The 20,398-nt window shown below is 38.2% G+C and overlaps 1 protein-coding gene across 1 annotated transcript; it reads left to right on the top strand.

The window, feature by feature from the left end:
• The first annotated feature begins 1,980 nt into the window (after nt 1–1,980).
• Nucleotides 1,981–18,605, top strand: LOC134751983 (glutamic acid-rich protein-like). Its single transcript, XM_063687515.1, has 10 exons — nt 1,981–2,197; nt 3,206–3,769; nt 4,993–5,175; nt 6,067–6,228; nt 7,696–7,865; nt 9,145–9,257; nt 12,355–12,391; nt 16,342–16,658; nt 16,962–17,068; nt 18,048–18,605. Exons 1-10 carry the CDS (start codon nt 2,117–2,119, stop codon nt 18,411–18,413), a joined length of 2,100 nt encoding a protein of 699 aa, XP_063543585.1. The 5' UTR covers nt 1,981–2,116; the 3' UTR covers nt 18,414–18,605.
• Nucleotides 18,606–20,398: the final 1,793 nt, after the last annotated feature.

Genomic DNA, 20,398 nt, shown 5'->3' with positions numbered 1-20,398 from the left:
ATCAGACAAGCCTCAGACTGTACCAAGATTGCGGTCCGGTACGCCTGTTTGTTAGTCCTTTTAGTCTTAATACCGTAACAGACTACCGAACCGCACCGCGACCTTGGTGTGGTCAAAATATTTCTTTCTCGTTCTAACTTACAGCTGCGTCCTTAAGGGTGGTATACCATCTGTTCGATATCTTCGCGTATTACCCGTGGTCCCACTGTTTTGTACCACAGTGGGTCCACGGGTATTTTTTTCCTGTAGACCCACCGTGTTCGCCAGCGGGTCTACGGGTAATTGATTTTTACCCGTGGTTCCACCGCACTATTTCTTTTACATAATACATTTCCTTCACAACTGAACTAATACGGAGCCCTACCTACATACGCTTTTTTCCCCAAAGTGTAATGTTTTCACGGACGTCACACTAAATCAATAGGTAGGCTAAGTTCGATAAATGCCCGAAGGGCAAAACCGCCCAGAAATAGGAGCCCCGCGTCTAGTTAAGTTGAAAAGGAAATGTTTTTTAGAAAATAAACAGTGCGGTGGGACCACGGGTAAATAGTTATTTGTGCAAATTGTGCAACAAGAGAGGAAAGTTAGTTTTTCTTGCGAGTGTTTATTTTGAGTCCCGAATAAGCGAGATTCTAAGTTAGAATCTCGAGCGTAGCGAGGGACTCAAAAACACGAGATGTAAAATAACTTTGCTCTCGTGTTGCACATATAAATTTTCACCTCAGTAGTAAGAACATATTAAAGGTTAAAATGTATTTCGAATTACACAGAATAATTCAGAGAAAAAACAAACAAAAAGAAACTAATTTGTAATAGAAGTATCAGTTCTTGGCCTTTACTAAATTAAAAAGCTACTTTGTTTCACTCCCTGGAGTGACGAAAGTAAGCTTGTTCGAGCTGCTGAGGTGAAAAATAAATTACCCGTAGACCCACAGAGGTACAAAGCAGTGGGACCACGGATAATACCCGAAGAATTAACGCAACTAGTTTTTATTTATTTAATTAAACTATATGAAAGTGTCTTTTGTCCAATCGTAATATTTTGTTATGACCAAGTTATGACAGAAAGTTGCGTGGCCGCTTCCTCACTTGGCGGCGCGGTATCGTACTGCACCGATACCGCGCCGCCAAGTGGGGAAGCAGCTTTAAGTCTGTTCAATATATTATTATTAAATTATTCTGGCATCTTATCTTTTGTTTTATTCACCTTGATAGGTATATTGGTTGATGACGTCGTTACTCCCGTAATCGAAACAAAAGTTGGTAGTACCTTGTCTGCTCTAGGAACAGTCACCATCAGATATCAGAATATAATAGACATCTTTATTTGCCAGATTACGTTGCAGTTAGGTCTTAAAACGGTTTTGAATCAGTATTCAGCCGCCATAAAGCCATGCAAAATGTTTGTAAATTACATTTACTAGTAGGGTAAGTACATCAGGTACATACGTGTATAAAAATAAAAAAAATCCTAATAAAACTTTCATTTCAAATAAAATTATAATCAAAGATAATTAAGTAGACAAGTGCTCACTCCATATATGAGTTTTGTTACCAGAACGACTATTGTTTTCGTAGTCGACATCTAGCGTCAAGTAGCGGAATTATCAGTACTGCTACTCGACACTAGATGTCACTTATGTGGCGATATCTAGCAATATACATCTAGACAAATCTAGATGAGATAACGGACCCTCCACACTCGTACGCGAATGAAGCCGCGAATGCGACTGCAAGTCTAGTTCGCTAATCAGTGAAATCGACTCCACACTCGCGTTTGCGGCTTCGCGCCGCGTAGTCTGGAGCGGCCTTAGCAAGTATAAATCAAACAGAATATAATTGGAATCATATTGGAATATAATAACTACGTTTTAGAATAAACGGATGTACTCCCGCCGAGATGGCGGCAGTAGTCCGGCTGTACATAACATGGATGTACATTAAATTTTGACATGACATTGACAGTTGACTGACGCTGTTTGGATTTGGAATTTCCATTGCCTTGCAAGCATTTTTGGAGTCTTCCCATTGTTATTTATATAGTAAATAAAATAATACAATAGATGTTTCTATCTATTTAAACCGTGTTCACGTACTGAATCTATGAATTTTCAGAATGGAATCGCAATTCCCGGTACTGTGTGCTTTGAAACCTGGTTCCGAAAAATTCCAAAGAATCCCTATAACAACCAACGTCGTAAGTATTTAGAGAAAGTAATTAGTGAGCAGTAATTAGCTTAAGAGATCAATTATAGCGCCAAATCTTGAAGTGGGGTATTTATTTTCTAAATAACACACAGTTCATTGTAATAATAAAAATAGCAGAGGGGTTCTACGAGTATTTTGTCTAAATACTAAAACGATTTTTTTTAATCATCAATAGTTATTTCAAACAAACAGTTAATAATGTACTGTAAAATTTAAAATGTAATGTTGTCAAATTGCACAATTAGTTGTAACTGCAGAGCATAAAAGAACATAACAACATGATCTTTATTAACTTTAATGTACAGTCAATTTCTGTTTAATTTTTGAAAGATTGATAAGTAACATTCCTATGAATAAAGATTACATTTTATCATTATTATCTATTAACCTTTTCGATGCCGTGTCAAACACAAAAGCTGTCATCCAGATGCCACATCACCAAAGTGTCTAAACTGAAATTGAACTTTATGCATATGTCAATGTTGCTCTGTGGTCTATGACTGATTAATCGGTCTTTGGCGTTGAACCTACGGTGCTTATATATCGGTCATTAGCGTCTCACTTCACTCCTTACAAAATGTGTCAAGGTTGTCCAACCATCTCTGTTTTGGTATTCCTCTGTCCCGAGATCCATTCTGTGGGAAGCAATCTGTAGCTAGTTTGGTCCAGCGCTCCGGGTGCCTTCGGCAGATATTCCCTGCCCAGTCCCACGTTAGCTTAACATCCACACCCACAGCCACAATATCACATCGCATAGGACCAAATGACGGGAATGAAGGGAGGCCTTTGCCCAGCATGTCAGATAGATATGACGGAACTTTTATTTTTTAATTTTAAGCTATTTTAGGTAGCTCTTTTTATTGTGAATTCAAGGATATCTATTATTTGGTAAGAGAATATTGTTTTTATAGTTTTTTTTTATTTTGTTTTTTATTTTTTTTATAGTTCGGTTACAATGCAAAATGATAATAATTAAAGTGAGCTCTGTAATTTTCAGTTCAAGCTGGGCCGCGGACAACACAACACAGTTGTTATACCCTACAAATGCCTTTCCAAAGACCATTGCTTATTCAAGAAAGTAGAAGGCAATTGGCTGTTAGAAAATTGTAGCTATTCCAATATAAAAGTTAATGATAATAAGCTTCGTAAAGGCAAAACACACAAACTTTCCGATCAGGATGTCATTAAGTTGGAATCGTCAAACGAATTGGTTTACAAATTCATGTCAAATACAGATACAAGAAGCCCAATGCGCAAAAGACGTAAACTTGATGAAAATGTACAAAGTGATAATAATGTAAAGAAAACTGAGTCAACAAGAAGTATGCGAAGTGATATAAATAAGAATCTAAATGATACACAGATAAAATTGAAAGAGCAGATATTATCGGAGCAGAATAAGAGAGACAAAGAGATATATGATGACTATGCTGTTCGTATTGAGAAACTGAAGGGTTCTAAAAAGAATGTGAAGAACCAGAAGGCTTTGCTTAAAATGCGGAGAAACGCACAGCTGGAACTCAATAAAGTGAAAATGGAGGAACGGATAGCTTCTGTGATGGTAGGTTTCGTTTCCTTTACTTGTAGGATATAACCAAATTTAATGTAATGTAAAAATAGCCATGTCAAATAAACGTCAGTCCATACAATGTGTATGATCATTGGTCATAAGAGTTTCGACCATAGAGATATATAAGTAAAGAGTGGTAACTCCATACATCAGTTCTCATAATCATGTTTTTCAATGGTTTTGTTTTATGTGAAACTAACAACACTAACAGTGATAGACTCACATCTGTATGAAATATAAGTAAATTGCTATTGTTACTAATTGCTAGATGGATACAGTCTAAGGAAAAAACGTGCCTCGAAAATCACGAAAATTTGATTCTCGATCAGATGGCGCCACTAGTTTTGGCCTTCACTCGTATAGAGGGCGTTGACTGTTTCGTTTGTTATTTATAATTTTAACGCATACCAGTGAAAGAACATGGGTCAAAATCATATAAAAATAATTAATGCAAATAAAAAAATCATTTATCCATATTTAAATACATTTTATCGTATTTTTATAAATATTTATTTTTAGTTTTAAAGTGTGTCAACAGATGGCAGTGAATTTACTGGGGTTACAAAATTTACTATGACAGTACCGCTCTAGTATAAGTTACTCTATGCTAATTGTTAGAAAGATAAAATCATAACTTTACAATCTTTACATAATGAAACTTTATGGTCTTATATTTTTATTTTGATAATCTACTAGCCGCCCGCCCCGGCTTCGCACGGGTGCAATGCTGATGTATTATACAAACAAACCTTCCTCTTGAAACACTTATCTTAAAAAAAAAACTGCATCACAATTCGTTCCGTAGTTTTCAAGATCTCTAAGCATACATACGGACAGACAGACAACAGGAAGCGACTTTGTTTTATATGTAGTGATCTAACTTCTCAAAGTAGACCCCAGATGCGCTGGGACGACGACATTAAGAAGACTGTGGGGAAACAGTGGCTCCAAGTCGCACAGAACCGCGACGAATGGCGCAAAATGAAGGAGGCCTACACCCAAAGGGTAGAAAAAGGCTAAAGAGAGAAAGAGAGAGAGAGAGATCTAACTTTAAAACTAAACATATGTGCCATTTTCAATCAAAAGGGTACTTATTGTCGTTTGTCAATAAGGCGCTTTTTCCATACAGCTTCAATTTGAAATCAACCTTATTGACAAGCGACAATGTGGTACCTTTTGATTGAAAATGTCACATGTAAACATCCCTATTTCAGGCACAACAAACAAATGAAAACAAGCATTTCAAAGACAAACCACGCAAACAGAATGGGCAAGGGGACCAAAGAACCAGTGACCAATCAGAAGCCAGGCGAGAGGACAGGGCGCGGATGAAAGAGAAGAGAGAGCTGAAGAAACTGCGCAGGGAAACTAGGCGGCTCAAGCTTGATAAAGAAAAAGTAAGTTTAGATAAATAGTAGCAAAGATAGATATAACTCCGTAATAGATGGATACAGTCTAAGGAAAAAACGTGTCTCGAAAATCACGAAAATTTGATTCTCGATCAGAGGGCGCCACTAGTTTTGGCCTACACTCGTATAGAGGGCGTTGACGGTTTCATTTGTTATTTAACAATTTTAACGCATATCAGTGAAAGAACATGGGTCAAAATCATAAAAATAATTAATGCAAATAAAAAAAATCATTTATCTATATTTAAATACATTTTATCGTATTTTTACAAATCTTCAACTTTAGTTTTAAAGTGTGTCGACAGATGGCAGTGAATTTACTGGGGTTACAAAATTTACTATGACAGTACCGCTCTAATATAAGTTACTCTATTATAGTAGGTACTGTCCGTGTTCGGCTGATGAATGTTAGGAATGTTGGGCGTCATGACAGAGGAGTGTCATGTTGTACGTACGGGCGCGACGCACACCCTCCCACTTCCTCGACCTCCGAATGCACGGAATTGGTGCGCGGACAGTACATTGTGCAACGAGGGGGCTAAGCGAGATTTTGTAAACGAGGTCTATAATTCGCTATAGCCGCTGGCTGCAGGGAATTAAAGACTCGAGTTTACAATATTCTTACCCCTGGAGTTACACACAATGTTTTTCGTCACACTTATTTAAAATAAATATATTTTGTATTGATGCGCGCCATATTTGACTAAAGCTGGAAAAAGCACGAGATTTCCCTAGACAATACTGACTACGTGACCGAAACCCAAGACTCCCCTCTACCCCTGAGACCAGCGTAGTATTTTGAAGACCCCCCCTAAATTGGTCACGTAGTATAGATAAACTCTAAGGCTGCTCTTGAATCTTAAATTATTTACCATGCAGAAGCTAAGGGAATTAGAAAAGCTAAAACTACGCAGAGAGAAGGAATTGCAACATGAACTGGACAAGGTGAACAAAAAGCTGGCGAAAGAGAGGGAGTTACACGAGAAAGAAAGAAGACGAGCAGAGCAGTTACTCAATCAGAAAAAGAAGGAGCTTAAAAAGGTACCTGAGTAGTACATTACTATAGAGGCCGGGAAACGAAGGATTGCAGGCGGAGTAGATATAGACAGGATAAGGATACGCGGCCGGGAATCCCGTTTCTCGCCTATCCATAGGCTACGGTGGCTAAAATCGAGAAAAAAATTACTTATGAAAGCAAAAGAATGTAATGATGTATGATTTATATTTGTAACATATTTGCTTTGAAATAAAACTATGAAAACGGAATACATGCAAAATCGCATGCATGTACAACCAGCCTTAAAGTTTGTAGTCTATGATTGTTCATTATTTTAGTATGTGGGTATTTTTGCACTTTGTAATTTTTCCTCAGTCACCCGTTGACCACGAACGCTGTAAAGGGTTCGAAACGTCGGGATGTATTATAAATTCAATATACGCGATATAATCCGTTTTCATAGTTTTATTTCATGAGTAACTATCGCGGTAACCGAAGACAATATTATATTTGCTTTGACTTATTTTTCAATATTTTTTTTAATAATAAGACACGTCAAGATCGCTTAACTTTCCGTACTAAAAAGGTAAAAAAGAGCCGGCAAGCTCGGTTCTCCATACAAACGTAGTTCCGCTCTCATTTTAAAACGACTAGCTAGATTGTTCTGAAACTTTGTACTAACAATAGGATAAGGTATATATATCTATGTCTGTAATTAGTTTATGTAGCTTCAGATACCATAGCCAAAAAAAATACAGCGAATTTCAGTTTTTCATACACTTGTTTTTGCTCTATCGCATTTGTTTTAAAAACTGTAGGCCAAGCACATGATTGGCGCCACAGTATCTCGCCGCGAGATAGACTACCCGTCTTTTACTAACTTTATGAATTAAAGAGGGACGGGTAGTCTATGTCGCGGCGAGATACTCTCGCGTCAATCATGTGCTAGCCCGGCTGGAGGTATAATATAAACTAATTTCAGACCTAGATATACCTCATGTGCAAAGTTTCATTACAATCTAACACGTTGTTTTAAATGAGAGCGGAACTACGTTTGTATGGCAAGGTGCAATTCGGCCGAGCTTGACGGGGGCTCTTATGGTGCGAATCTGTCCGTTCGTCTGTCACATCGCCAGGTATCTCGTGGACTACTAAGCTATATTTAGGTTTGAAATAGTTACGAACGAAGTTAAGGCTGACCCGAACGCAATTTTTAGAGTTCCGTACCCAAAGGTTAAAACGGGACCCTATTACTAAGACTCCACTGTCCGTCTGGCCGTCTGTCTGTCACCAGGCTTTACCTTATGAACCGTGATAGCTAGGCAGTTGAAATTTTCACACATGTATTTCTGTTGCCGCTATAACAACAAAGACTAAAAACAAAATAAATATTTAAGTGGGGCTCCCATACAACAAACTTGATTTTTGCCGTGTTTTGCGTAATGGTACGGAACCCTTCGTGCGCGAGTCCGACTCGCACTTGGTTTTAATTTATGTTTATGTCTTTCAAGGTCTCCCCAAGCACCAGTTCTGACTCGAAGTTGGATGTGGAATCCGAGCTGCAGTGCAGCATATGTTCCGAACTGTTCGTCCGCGCCACCACACTAGGCTGCTCACATAGTTTCTGCCGTTACTGCATCCGAAAGTGGACCGCTAATAAGAAGGAGTGCCCTATTTGCAGGTAATAATGGGTTACCAGCACAGATATAAATATACCATAGATTAGCTTTTGTCCGCGATTTCGTCGGCGTAGACTTAGTAACCCCAGCTAGAGTAAGAATAGCGCCTGGAGAAAGTCTTATAGCAATCATTCAATTTGAGCATATTATGCACACAAATATTGGGCAACTCATTTATTATCTCAATTCCACCATGATTCCACCCCGCTTTTAACCCTCTTAAGGGATGATTTTCGGGACAAAAACTATCCTATGTCCTTCCCCGGGACTCAAGACTATCTCTACGCCAAATTTCAACTAAATCGCTTCAGCGGTTTAAGCGTGAAGAGGTAACACACAGACAGACTTTCGCATTTATAATATTAGTATGGATGACGCAAACGAATCTACTTGTCCGAACCCCGAGAAATCCTCGGGGTTGACTGTCGCACTTGACAGTCCACGCGCGTCAGTTGTTGCAGCCGGACGTCCGTGAAAACTTAAAATACCGGCCAAGTGCAACTCGGACTCGCGCACGAAGGGTTCCGTACTATTACGGAAAAAAACAGCAAAAAAATCACGTTTGTTGTATGGGAGCCCCATTTAAATATTTATATTATTCTGTTTTTAGTATTTGTTGTTATAGCGGCAACAGAAATACATCATCTGTTAAAATTTCAACTGTCTAGCTGTCACGGCTCATGAGATACAGCCTGGTGACAGACAGACAGACGGACAGCGGAGTCTTAGTAATATCCCATTTTTACCCTTTGGGTACGGAACCCTAAAAAATGCCTCGTTGCGTGATAATTAACTGGAACAGCTCAAAAATTGCGTTTACCCAAAGGTAAAAACATATTTCCTATCACATGTAAGTAGTTTTAAAATTATATTATGCGTAAATTTTGTATGAAAATGTCGGCACGCTTGGTTTCAATACAAATCGTGATATTTGCGTCATCTAGCGTATATATTAAATCTGTGGTTACCAGGTGGTAACCGTTTAATCCCGGGTTAGTGGACGGTGCAAGTGGGCCTAAGTGTATCTTTTTTTTAGCAGGCGTGTCTCACTCCACGATTTCGTCGCGTCGCTACAAGTACCTGCGGCCGCTTCAATTTTGAGGTTTTGCCATAGTAATTGCCGCACACCGCTATGGAACGGACGCCTGCACGCGCTTGCGCTGCCTTGCACGTAGTAGTCGCGTTTTGTTAGGGAGTGAATCTTCTGTACCTAGTACTATTATATTCTGTGGTCATAGTTGGTTTCGTGGATCCGACTCACAATTGTCTTTTTTTTTTCAGAGCGGCCATTACTTCGGAGTGCAGGAGTATTGTGCTAGACTCGCTGGTCGACAAAATGGCGGAATCCGCGGACGCCAAGAAAAAACGTCAGGAGCTGGTCAAAGCCAGGGATGGTAAGTTCTAGCAAAGATAGATATAACTCCGTAATAGATGGACACAGTCTAAGGAAAACACGTGCCTCGAAAATCACGAAAATTTGATTCTCGATCAGATGTCGCCACTAGTTTTGGCCTACTTTCGTATAGAGGGCGTTGACGGTTTCGTTTGTTATTTATAATTTTAACGCATATCAGTGAAAGAACATGGGTCAAAATCATTTAAAAATAATTAATGCAAATAAAAAAATCATTTATCCATATTTAAATACATTTTAACGTATTTTTATAAATCTTCATTTTTAGTTTTAAAGTGTGTCGATAGATGGCAGTGAATTTACTGTGGTTACAAAATTTACTATGACAGTACCGCTCTAATATAAGTTACTCTATGAGTATAGTCATAGAGAAATATAAGTAGGTAAGGAAAGAGTGCTAACTCCATACATCAGTTTTCTTACCAAAACCAGGGGTGCGAAACTCCTCCATTCGTGTATTCTCGGCTCCGTTCGGCTCAGCATTGCTCCGAGCAATTATTAGGGTTGGCACTACTTGACGTCCCTTTGCGTGCACGACCACAGATAAGATAATGACTTGAATTTTGACAACCCTAAATTCCTTTCTGTACGGTAGTACTATTATTTATTCTGTGCCAAAACGCGAGTTATTTCGTAGTCGGCATCTAGCGTCAGTAATGGATTTATCAGTACCGCTACTTCACACCAGATGTCACGAGTGTCGCGACTGACGAATGTATTGCTAAAACAAATTACATCTAATATTACAAGCAGGAGTTGAAAATAGAGTTCCGGTTAATTCGGTTATTAGCTGAAAATTGTTGAGCATACTTAACCCTAGATGTCGATAAGAAAACGGATGTATGGAGTTAGCACTCTTTCCTTTTACCATAGAGTAACTTATACTAGAGCGGTACTGTCATAGTAAATTTTGTAACCACAGTAAATTCACTGCCATCTGTCGACACACTTATTTATAAAAATACGATAAAATGTATTTAAATATGGATAAATGATTTTTTTTATTTGCATTAATTATTTTTATGATTTTGACACATGTTCTTTCACTGATATGCGTTAAAATTGTTAAATAACAAACGAAACCGTCAACGCCATCTATACGACAGTAGGCCAAAGCTAGTAGCGCCCTCTGAACGAGAATCAAATTTTCTTGATTTTCGAGGCACGTTTTTTCCTTAGACTGAACCATTCGTTCATTCATTCATTTTTTGTTTTCATCTATTACATAGTTATATCTATCTTTGCTTTTACTTATATTTTTCTATGGTTCCAATCTACCCCATGTTTTTAGAATGCCATATGACTTTGACTCATTTTCTTTTACTGATATGTGTTAAAATTGTTAAACATCAAACGGCAAACAGCCAACGCCATCTACCCGAGAATAGGCCAAAGGTACGGCGCCATCTATTCGAGTATAACTTTTTCTTGATATTCCGTTCTAGCATAGAGTAACTTATACTAGAGCGGTACTGTCATAGTAAATTTTGTAACCCCAGTAAATTCACTGCCATCTGTCGACACACTTTAAAACTAAAAATAAATATTTATAAAAATACGATAAAATGTATTTAAATATGGATAAATGATTTATTTATTTGCATTAATTATTTTTATGATTTTGACCCATTTTATGCGTTAAAATTATTAAATAACAAACGAAACCGTCAACGCCATCTATACGACAGTAAGCCAAAGCTAGTAGCGCCCTCTGAACGAGAATCAAATTTTCTTGATTTTCGAGGCACGTTTTCTCCTTAGACTGTATCCATCTATTACGGAGTTATATCTATCTTTGGTTCTAGGCACGTTTTTTTCCTTAGACTTTATTTTTCACGGAATTACATATATCTTTGGTATGAGTGACACCTGGGCTATAAATATTGCAAATTGCGGGCATCTTTCTCTGTCACTCTAATTATGCGTTCATTGGAGTAAAAGAGAAAGATCGCCGCAATTTGCGAATTTCTGTTTTCGCGGTAGCCGCCCTGTATCGATATACAGTCAGAGCCGCCATTTTATTGGTTTATTAATGTTGTAACGTTGCACGTACATGTTTTAATTATAAGCTTTAATTATTTTATTTTTACATTTTAAATTACTAAAATTTTAGGATTTAACTTAATTATAACAGATTTTAAATTATTATTGCATGAATTATTATTTTATTTTAATCCTAATCAATTATTATTTTTATTAATTATTTACATCAATTAATTATTTATTTATACAATTTATTAATCAAATTTTTATATTTACATTAATGGTCTTATTCTACTTTACTATAGTAAAGTAAGATTAGGAAAACATGATGATTAGGTATTGCATGTTTTCGGGCGTTCGCACTTTATCCGTACTGACTATACTCGCGACTGGTTTATTGAGTGACGTCATGGAAAGATCGAGAAGCCGGTCTGTCGATCGCTGCCTCCGCGCCGTCGTCCGCGGGCCAGTCAGTCCGCGCCACCCACCTTTGCATACGCACGTATCGCCGCGCACACGGGCCTCCGTGTCGTCTAGCGCGCCGTACGAATTTAAATACAGATATTTTCATTTACTCATTCATGCCAGCTTTTGTGAATTGACCAGTACTTAATCATACGTGTTTCTCTATTTTGTGTGCCAAATAATCTTACTTCAAATTTAAACTATTGTGAGACATACTAATATTAAATCATTTTACGGTTTAGACTCACTTGTTTTAGTCACTCGCGCGACATGTTTCGGAGAGCCTAGGTCTCCTTTCTCAAGCACTAATAGTGCGAGCAGCGTTCACGACGCCCGTGTGTTGCGTACTGCCGCTGCCGCGCGCCGCGTTGCTCGCTGCGCGCGCGCCGAGAAAACCGGTTGGGGGAGGTCTTGCGCTATCGTTGTAGACGGGCACAGTGGTGTGTTTGGGTTTGGGTCACCTAACACTTGTAGCGCCACACAGCACGAACTCACTATGTCCACTACACTGTCACAACACTCACCGGCTTTCTGCTGAGTGACTAAAACAAGTGAGTCTAAACCGTAAAATGATTTGATCTTAATTCAGTTTGTGCTGCTTTTTTTTCTAATATAGTTTTTTTTTGCAGATTTGGAGGCTAAGGAACCCACAGCGGCGTCCATCCGGTATGACCTTCAATAACTATGATCATACCTATATTTATGATACTCTTAGTATAGTTGACGATATATAATTTGCACCGATAGATCATAAAACTTTATCGTTACAATGATGTATCGTTTGATAGACAAAGATAGTCTTATTGCGATTCTTATAAGAGGAAAGAGAAACAGTGCCATGCTTTGTTCTTATCACCGACCGGGTGGCATCATAGGTAGGAGGCGATGGCGAAATACCAAAATTTATAAGAGTGAAAGAGAAAAAATCCTGTGCTGCCCAAATTTTATATGAATATTCTTTCTAAATATTTATCAGTACGGTTTTTACTCACTATTATTTTTAGTCGCTTTTGGCGACATGTTTCGGATTCTTTGGGAATCCTTCCTTAGGCACGAGTGTCCGCGGCGGTTGTTCGTCGTGCACTGCCCGCGCCGCCCGCCTCGTCGCTCGTTGCGCACGCGCTGATGGGGCGGGGGCGGGGGCGGGGGGCGCGGGGCAGTCCGCAGATGGAGTCGTCAAGTGAAGGTCTGGTAGGGCGGCTGTATCGAACGAAAGCGACTAAAAATAATAGTGAGTAAAAACCGTACTGATAAATATTTTGAAATATGTCTCACGATAGTTTAAGTGCGAATATTCTTTCTCTTACCCTCGGTCGCTCGGTGGCGCGTCTATAACTACTTGTTTATACTATGTCTATGGTAGGCATAGATATATGGATTGACGAGTATCACTTATGCCAGTCCGGAATAAATCCTCGAACAAGTAAGGTGCTTATAGGGTATTTCACTACTAGTCAAATCAGTTTCTTTTTTCTACCTGTCAAAACGTTTTATTATTGGGTACTTTGCCCGCTTTTGCCCGCAACTTCGTCTGGGTGGAATTAGTAATTTGGGTACCTTAATTCTTAAACAAACCTGCTTTTAAATCCATCCTTTTTTTTCACCCCCAAATTGGTCCACTATAAATTTCCACCCCATTTTTACTCCCGTAAGGGATGATTTCGGAGATAAAAAATATTCTCTATCCTTCCCCACAGCTCAAACTATCCCTATACCAAGCTTCATCTAAATCGGTTCAGCGGATATTGATTCCCCATACAAATTTCCACCCCCCTTTTCACCCCCTTGAGAGGTGAGTTCTGGGATAAAACGTATCCTATGTCCTTCCCCGGGACTCAAACTATCTGTCATGAATCTAGTATAACTGGATCGGTCATGAGGGGTGGGGGAAAATGACCGAACGGGATAGACTTATGTATCTTTCAGTAGGAGTAGCAGAGAAAGCGCTGTTATTGTTTGTCCTTGTCATAGTTTCACTTTTCCACCGCTGCCACAACCGAGGTTGTGGCAAACAAATAAGGACGTGACATGTCATGTTTGTTCGTTGCTTGTTTAATTATTGTTGTTTTGTATGAAATTGTGCTTTCTCTTATGAAATATAGTGATGGTTAGCGTTTTGAATGCTTGAACTTTGATAAAATAATGGTGAATTGTTCTGTAATCGGCTGTAATAACCCGTCTGAGCAAAAATATGAGAACATAACCTTTCACACGTAAGTACGGTATTTTACACCTTCCTCTTAACGCAACATGTGAGAATAACATCGTTAAATTACGTTACACTCAAAGCAATGTAGAATCAAACGATTTCAATAAAAATATCACAATTATTTACGCAAATTAACAAAACATTATTTGAACAAGTTTGGCAACAAATCAAATTATTTTATTAAATATTTTGATTTGTTTTTTTTAAGTAGTCACACTACTATATATAAATGAAAAACTGTAATAGATGTCATATATTAAAGAAAAGTGACGAAACCCTCTAGTGGTGATCCGGCCTTCACCACGAGGGCTTCGTCACTTTTCTTTAATATATGACATCTATTAGTTTTTAAAACATTATTTGTAAAATTATCCGCCCAAATTACGTAGGTAGGTAGGAGTCTGAGGTCAGCCATTTTTAAACTTCTTCTTAATTTAGCTGCATAACAATCATGTTAGGGATACCAGATGAAAATATCATAATTTTATGGGTAATTTTGACCTCGAAGTTTTTTCGTACTTCTAATTCCAAAAAAATAGACAAATGTTGTGAAGATTAAATGTGGTGTACATTAATTGGTGTGAAGAATGTGATTGCGATTTGTGATTTCTTAAAATTAAAACTCATAATACATTTTATTTTACGTTTTATTTACTAAACATGTTTAGTTTTGTACCACCTGCGCGAATTATAGGAGGTATTTCATTGTTCATACGCCTAAAAAGAACGGCATATTGACATTTTAGTCAACAATTTTAATACCGTCAAACAATTAGCTAACTTTACCTCCAGGGTAATCGCGCCAACGTGATATCAAATATTGGGGTAATTTTTACCAATATGGTATCCCCACGTTTATGACGTCATCTATGTCTATCCCTTACGGGCGCACGCGGTACTCCGCGTCTATAGAATATATACTAGATCTATGCTATCTGTATACCAAATTTCAACTAAATCGGTTCAGCGTTTTAAGCGTGAAGAGGTTACCTAGACAGACAGACATACTTTCGCATTTATAATATTAGTATGGATTACCTATCCGCGTACGTAGTCGCTCAGAATACACTACACTTACGAATACAAAAGGACTAAAAAGCGGCAAATATAGTACGAATAACCAGTACATACAAAGATAGATATAACTCCGTAATAGATGGATACGGTCTAAGGAAAAAACGTGCCTCGAAAATCACGAAAATTTGATATATACTCTTAACCTAGCCATTGACGGCCCCCGACCCCAGGGCAGACCAAAAAAGCGATGGCTCGATGTCGTGAAAGCCGATATGAGCGTAAACGGGCTCACACGAGAGGACGCCCAGATCGCGCAAAGTGGAGAAAGGCTAGTAGGAAAGCGGACCCTGGCAAAGGCCGGGATAATGCTAGGTAGAAGAAGAAGACTCTCGTATAGAGGGCGTTGACGGCTTCGTTTGTTATTTAACAATTGTAACGCCTATCAGTGAAAGAACATGGGTCAAAATAATAAAAATAATTAATGCAAATAAAAAAAAACATTTATACATATTTAAATACATTTTAGCGTATTTTTATAAATCTTCATTTTTAGTTTTAAAGTGTGTCGATAGATGGCAGTGAATTAACTGTGGTTACAAATGAAATAAAACTATGAAAACGGATTATATCGCGTATATTGAATTTATAATACATCCCGACGTTTCGAACTCTTTACAGCGTTCGTGGTCAACGGGTGACTGAGGAAAAATTACAAAGTGCAAAAATACCCACATACTAAAATAATGAACAATCATAGACTACAAACTTTAAGGCTGGTTGTATGTTGTTGGTTGCTTGTGTGTCAATATACGCGATATAATCCGTTTTCATAGTTTTATTTCATGAGTAACTATCGCGGTAACCGAAGACAATATTATGTGGTTACAAAATTTACTATGACAGTACCGCTCTATAATATTATATCCTCTTTGGCTTGTAATATTAGTTGTAAATTGTTGAGCTATTGCTTGCTCGTCAATCACGACAGAAGTTACATCTAGTGTCGAGCAGCAGTACTGATAATAGTCGTTTTGGCCGAGCGCCTCGACTGCCCGGTTACTAAGTTTTGGGTGGAGGTGGCCATCGGGAGAGCGAAATAAAGCATGACAACCTGCGCTCCTGGTCTCCTAGCGGCCACGTCTACCTAATACCTAGCTTTTAGTTTTTACCTAGCTATAGTTTTTTTTTTTTTTTTTTAGTTTTGTTATAAATTTTCTTTAGTAGTTAACATAGTTTTTAAGATTTTTATACTTAACACCCACCGTTATGGATCAATGCAGATCTGAAATAAATAATTTATTTTATTTTTGAACAAAACTGATGTATGGAATTAGTACCCTATCCTCCTACTTATTTATCTTTGTTAATAGACAATTTATTTAACTTTCAGCGAAACCCAAAACTACCTCTTTGACCCGAACTTTATCCGTGATTTCTTGCAAAATGTGAACTCTAACTCCGAATCGAGTTACCACGGCCGAGAATCTTCACTCGAGCCCGATTTCGACATGCTCGTACCCATGGACTCGGACTCGGAGCCTTCCGGTTTTGATGATTCTGATGTGTTCTCCGGTCGCGACGAGAATGGAGAATCAGAGTATGATGAGCCCGAGAATTATGACGAGAATTCGGAACACGGAAATGAAGAGAACTATGAAGGATACTCAGGGGAAAGTGATCGTGAAAATGAGGAGATATACGATGAAGGTGAGAATTCTCGTGTCTATTTTTACACGCCATGATATTCGGGTTATGTATGTTAAAATTTAAATTATTAAGGCTCAGCCATCCAATATTTGCCAGTTAAATTTGGACCTACAGTGCAGGGAATAGAGTTAATTTGGTTTTGTTTGAAAATTGAACGAAATAAAACAAATGCAACACTATTCCAATTTAGTATGTTTTACCTTTTTGTAGGTAGTTTTAATTTTAGGTTACTTTTTATTGTATGTATATTAAAGAAAAACTTATACCTTAATACAAAATTGAACATGTGTTTAAATTGTTCAGCGCCGGAAATCGAGGAAGAAGAGCACGAGGGCAACTCGGAGAACGACGGCCTCGATGACGAGAATTATGATGAAGGCGAGAATTCTCCGACAGAGAACGAAGATCATGTACGTTATTACTTAGGAGCAAACCTCTAAACGCAAAAAAGAAATCACGAAAAGTGGATTATTTTTCGCGAGTTCGATGTGACCCACATATTCACCCCCAGCGTATTATGGTCAGACATGAAACAAAAAAAAAACTTTTTTTTTTACACTCGCTCAATAAATGTAGAATTGCACGCAGGCTTAGCAGGAACTATAGAAAAAGCGTTTTCCCTAGGGAGTTATGAAGTTTCTAGTACCATAATTAACAGTATTTTGGTCTTTATACTTCATTTTTGTATCGCAAGTGTGAGGAAAAACATTGTGTGTAACTCGGGGCGTAATAATATTGCAAACTCGAGTCTATAAATCGTTCCGGCAAGCCGTCGCGATTTAACTATACTCTCGTTTGCAATATTTCACTTTGCACAATGTACTATTACTGCTCTTAGAATATTTTGATTACTCCCGGGTAAAACTTATTAACATCCGACCCGATTTTGATAAAACAGCTAGAAAACCTGATAAAGATAAAGCTAAAGATTATTATTCAAGTAGGAATATTATAATGCGCTTATGAACGTCAAAGAAAGCTACGCCGGCTCTAACCCTACACCTCTGCCTCAATTAGAGGAGGGTATCCCAATATGGGACCGGCAACAAACTCGGCGGGAAACATCTGTTCAAAACATTACATCTTATAATTAACATCCATTTCAGTAAATAAGAAAAAACACAATTTAAATTACTATAGAATTCATGCAATTACATACAGTAGGTACTTTTCTTTATAGATATTTGATTAAAAAATATATATGTACATCAAATCATACAAATACGTAGCCTACTTTCAGTTTAAAAAAATGGCATCCAAATCGGTTCACCCGTATAAGAACTAAGGTGCCATAGACAGACACAGAGCGGTCAAACATACATCACCCCTCTTTGCGTCGGGTTAAAAAGGCAATTTTTGTCTTCCAATATAGATCATACTTAATTTCAGGACGAGAATGATCCGGAATACAATGAAGGTGAAGAGTCAGCGTCGGAGAATTATGATGAAGGCGAGAATTCAGGGCCGGAGAATTATGATGAGGGAGAGGATTCATCACCAGAGAATTATGATGAAGGCGAGAATTCAGCACCAGAGAATTATGATGAAGGAGAGATTTCAGCACCAGAGAATTATGATGAAGGTGACAATACAGAACCAGAGAATTACGATGAAGGTGAGAACTCAGGTCCAGAAAATTACGATGAAGGTGATAATTCAGCTCCGGAGAATGAAGGAGATTATTCAGCGCCCGAGTACGATGGAGACTCGTATGCGGATGATGGCGGTGACGATGATGATGATGATTATTATTAATAAAGATATCAGACAATGTCACGGGGGTTTCGAATGCCGAATTTCTTCAAAACCATTCTTGTGATGATGTGAACACTCGTGTGATGTTTCTGTGAAACTAGCTTTTAGCTCGTTTTATAAACCCACACGTATTTTAAATGCCTTTCTTTATGTATCAGTCACATTAAAGCTATGATTAATATGTCGTATTAACATAGTGTTTTATTTTACAACTCAGAAGGGTCACAACTTAAAAATTATACGTGGCATAGAAATAAGTTATAACATATCAAAATCATTTAATAATTCAAACCAAAGATAGATATAACTCCGTAATAGATGGATACAGTCTAAGGAAAAAACGTGCCTCGAAAATCAAGAAAATTTGATTCTCGTTCAGAGGGCGCTACTAGTTTTGGCCTACAGTCGTATAGATGGCGTTGACGGTTTCGTTTGTTATTTAACAATTTTAACGCATATCAGTGAAAGAACATGAGTCAAAATCATAAAAATAATTAATACAAATAAAAAAACATTTATCTATATTTAAATACATTCTATCGTATTTTTATAAATCTTCATTTTTAGTTTTAAAGTGTGTCGACAGATGGCAGTGAATTTACTGGGGTTACAAAATTTACTATGACAGTACCGCTCTAGTATAAGTTACTCTATGTTCAAACTCACCCAGAAATTATCACAATCGTTGCTTGACGCAACAAACATCTATACTCAGGCACAGAATAAATAATAGTACATACTACCGTACAGAAAGAACACTTCCTACAAAACCGAAGTTTGACAGAGGTTCAGGGTCGAATCATGATGTCCCTTTCTAATATATGGCACTATCTCTTTCGGCTATTTAGGGTTGTCAAAATTCAGGTCATTATCTTATCTGTGGTCGTGCACGTGAAGGGACGTCAAGTTGTGCCAACCCTAATAATTGTTCGGAGCAATGCTGAGCCGAACGGAGCCGAGTTTGCTCGAAGCGAGGAGTTTCGCACCCCTGCTCGCACTTTGCCGGTTTTTCTATGAGATTTGGCTTAAAGGGCTGGCATCCAATGCATATAATTCCATTAAAAAAAAAAATGACAATTCTAGGGAATGACATGGCAAGCTATGCTGTAGGCCGAGCACATTGATTGACGCGACAGTGTCTCGCCGCGAGATAGACTATCCGTCTTTTACTGTATGAATTAAAGAGGGACAGGTAGTCTATGTCGCGGTGAGATACTCTCGCGCCAATCATGTGCTAGCCCGGCTGGTGCCATCCGCTAAACACTTCGGCCGGGCTACCCCATTACCTACTCCTTATTGTTTTATACAGGTTTTAAAATATAAATGAGTTGGAGTTGAAACTCTAGGTCCATGGGGTCCCAGCGCGCATAAGTTGTTTGCAGAAATCGCGAAGCGTCTGGTTGACGTAACTGGTGACCGAAGAGCTGGCGGCTTTCTCGCACAACGTATCAGCATTGCGATACAGCGGGGAAATGCCGCCAGCATCCTTGGTACAATGCCTCAAGGGCCTATTTTAGATTTAAGCTAGTTATTAATTTCGTTTACGTAGTACCACTGTATATATCTTGTATGTAAATATAAATTGTGTCTCTATTAATCTTCTGGTGCTTTATAATTATTTCATGCATGGTGTAAAATAAATTATTTTAAATACAGTCAAATACTCTTATTTTGACAGATGAAACTCCTCTATTGCAAACTCTCCCCCTTAGCACTGAGCATAGCCTATAAACTGTTGAAATTCATGCGTTTTGTCTATGTCAACCTCTACCTATTGGCGCGTGGGTATCTTATCTTATGGTTTTCGGGGGCGTTGCGGATACACTTCGACCCACAGGGATCTTTTGTGCAGTTACCCCCTAGGAAAGATACGTCAGCTACTCAAGAACTTTTCCCACCATCTCGGTAGCGTTTTGAATTCCTTTGGTTCCAGATAGCCTGTTCCAAAGTCATTCTTTGTCTGGCTAGGGCGTGACATTCACACA

The sequence above is a fragment of the Cydia strobilella genome, chromosome 24, assembly GCF_947568885.1.
Source record: "Cydia strobilella chromosome 24, ilCydStro3.1, whole genome shotgun sequence".
Taxonomy (NCBI): Eukaryota; Metazoa; Arthropoda; class Insecta; order Lepidoptera; family Tortricidae; genus Cydia; species Cydia strobilella.
The sequence above is the reverse complement of the archived record's forward strand: the minus strand, read 5'-3'. Positions and strand labels throughout refer to the sequence as shown.

Bases quoted from the DNA above. Each gene is read 5' to 3' on its own strand.
- LOC134751983 (XM_063687515.1), top strand. From the start codon at position 2,117: ATGGAATCGCAATTCCCGGTACTGTGTGCTTTGAAACCTGGTTCCGAA. The intron at 5,176-6,066 runs GTAAGTTTAGAT...TTTACCATGCAG, and splicing joins TCAAGCTTGATAAAGAAAAA to AAGCTAAGGGAATTAGAAAA. The intron at 17,069-18,047 runs GTACGTTATTAC...ACTTAATTTCAG, and splicing joins CGACAGAGAACGAAGATCAT to GACGAGAATGATCCGGAATA.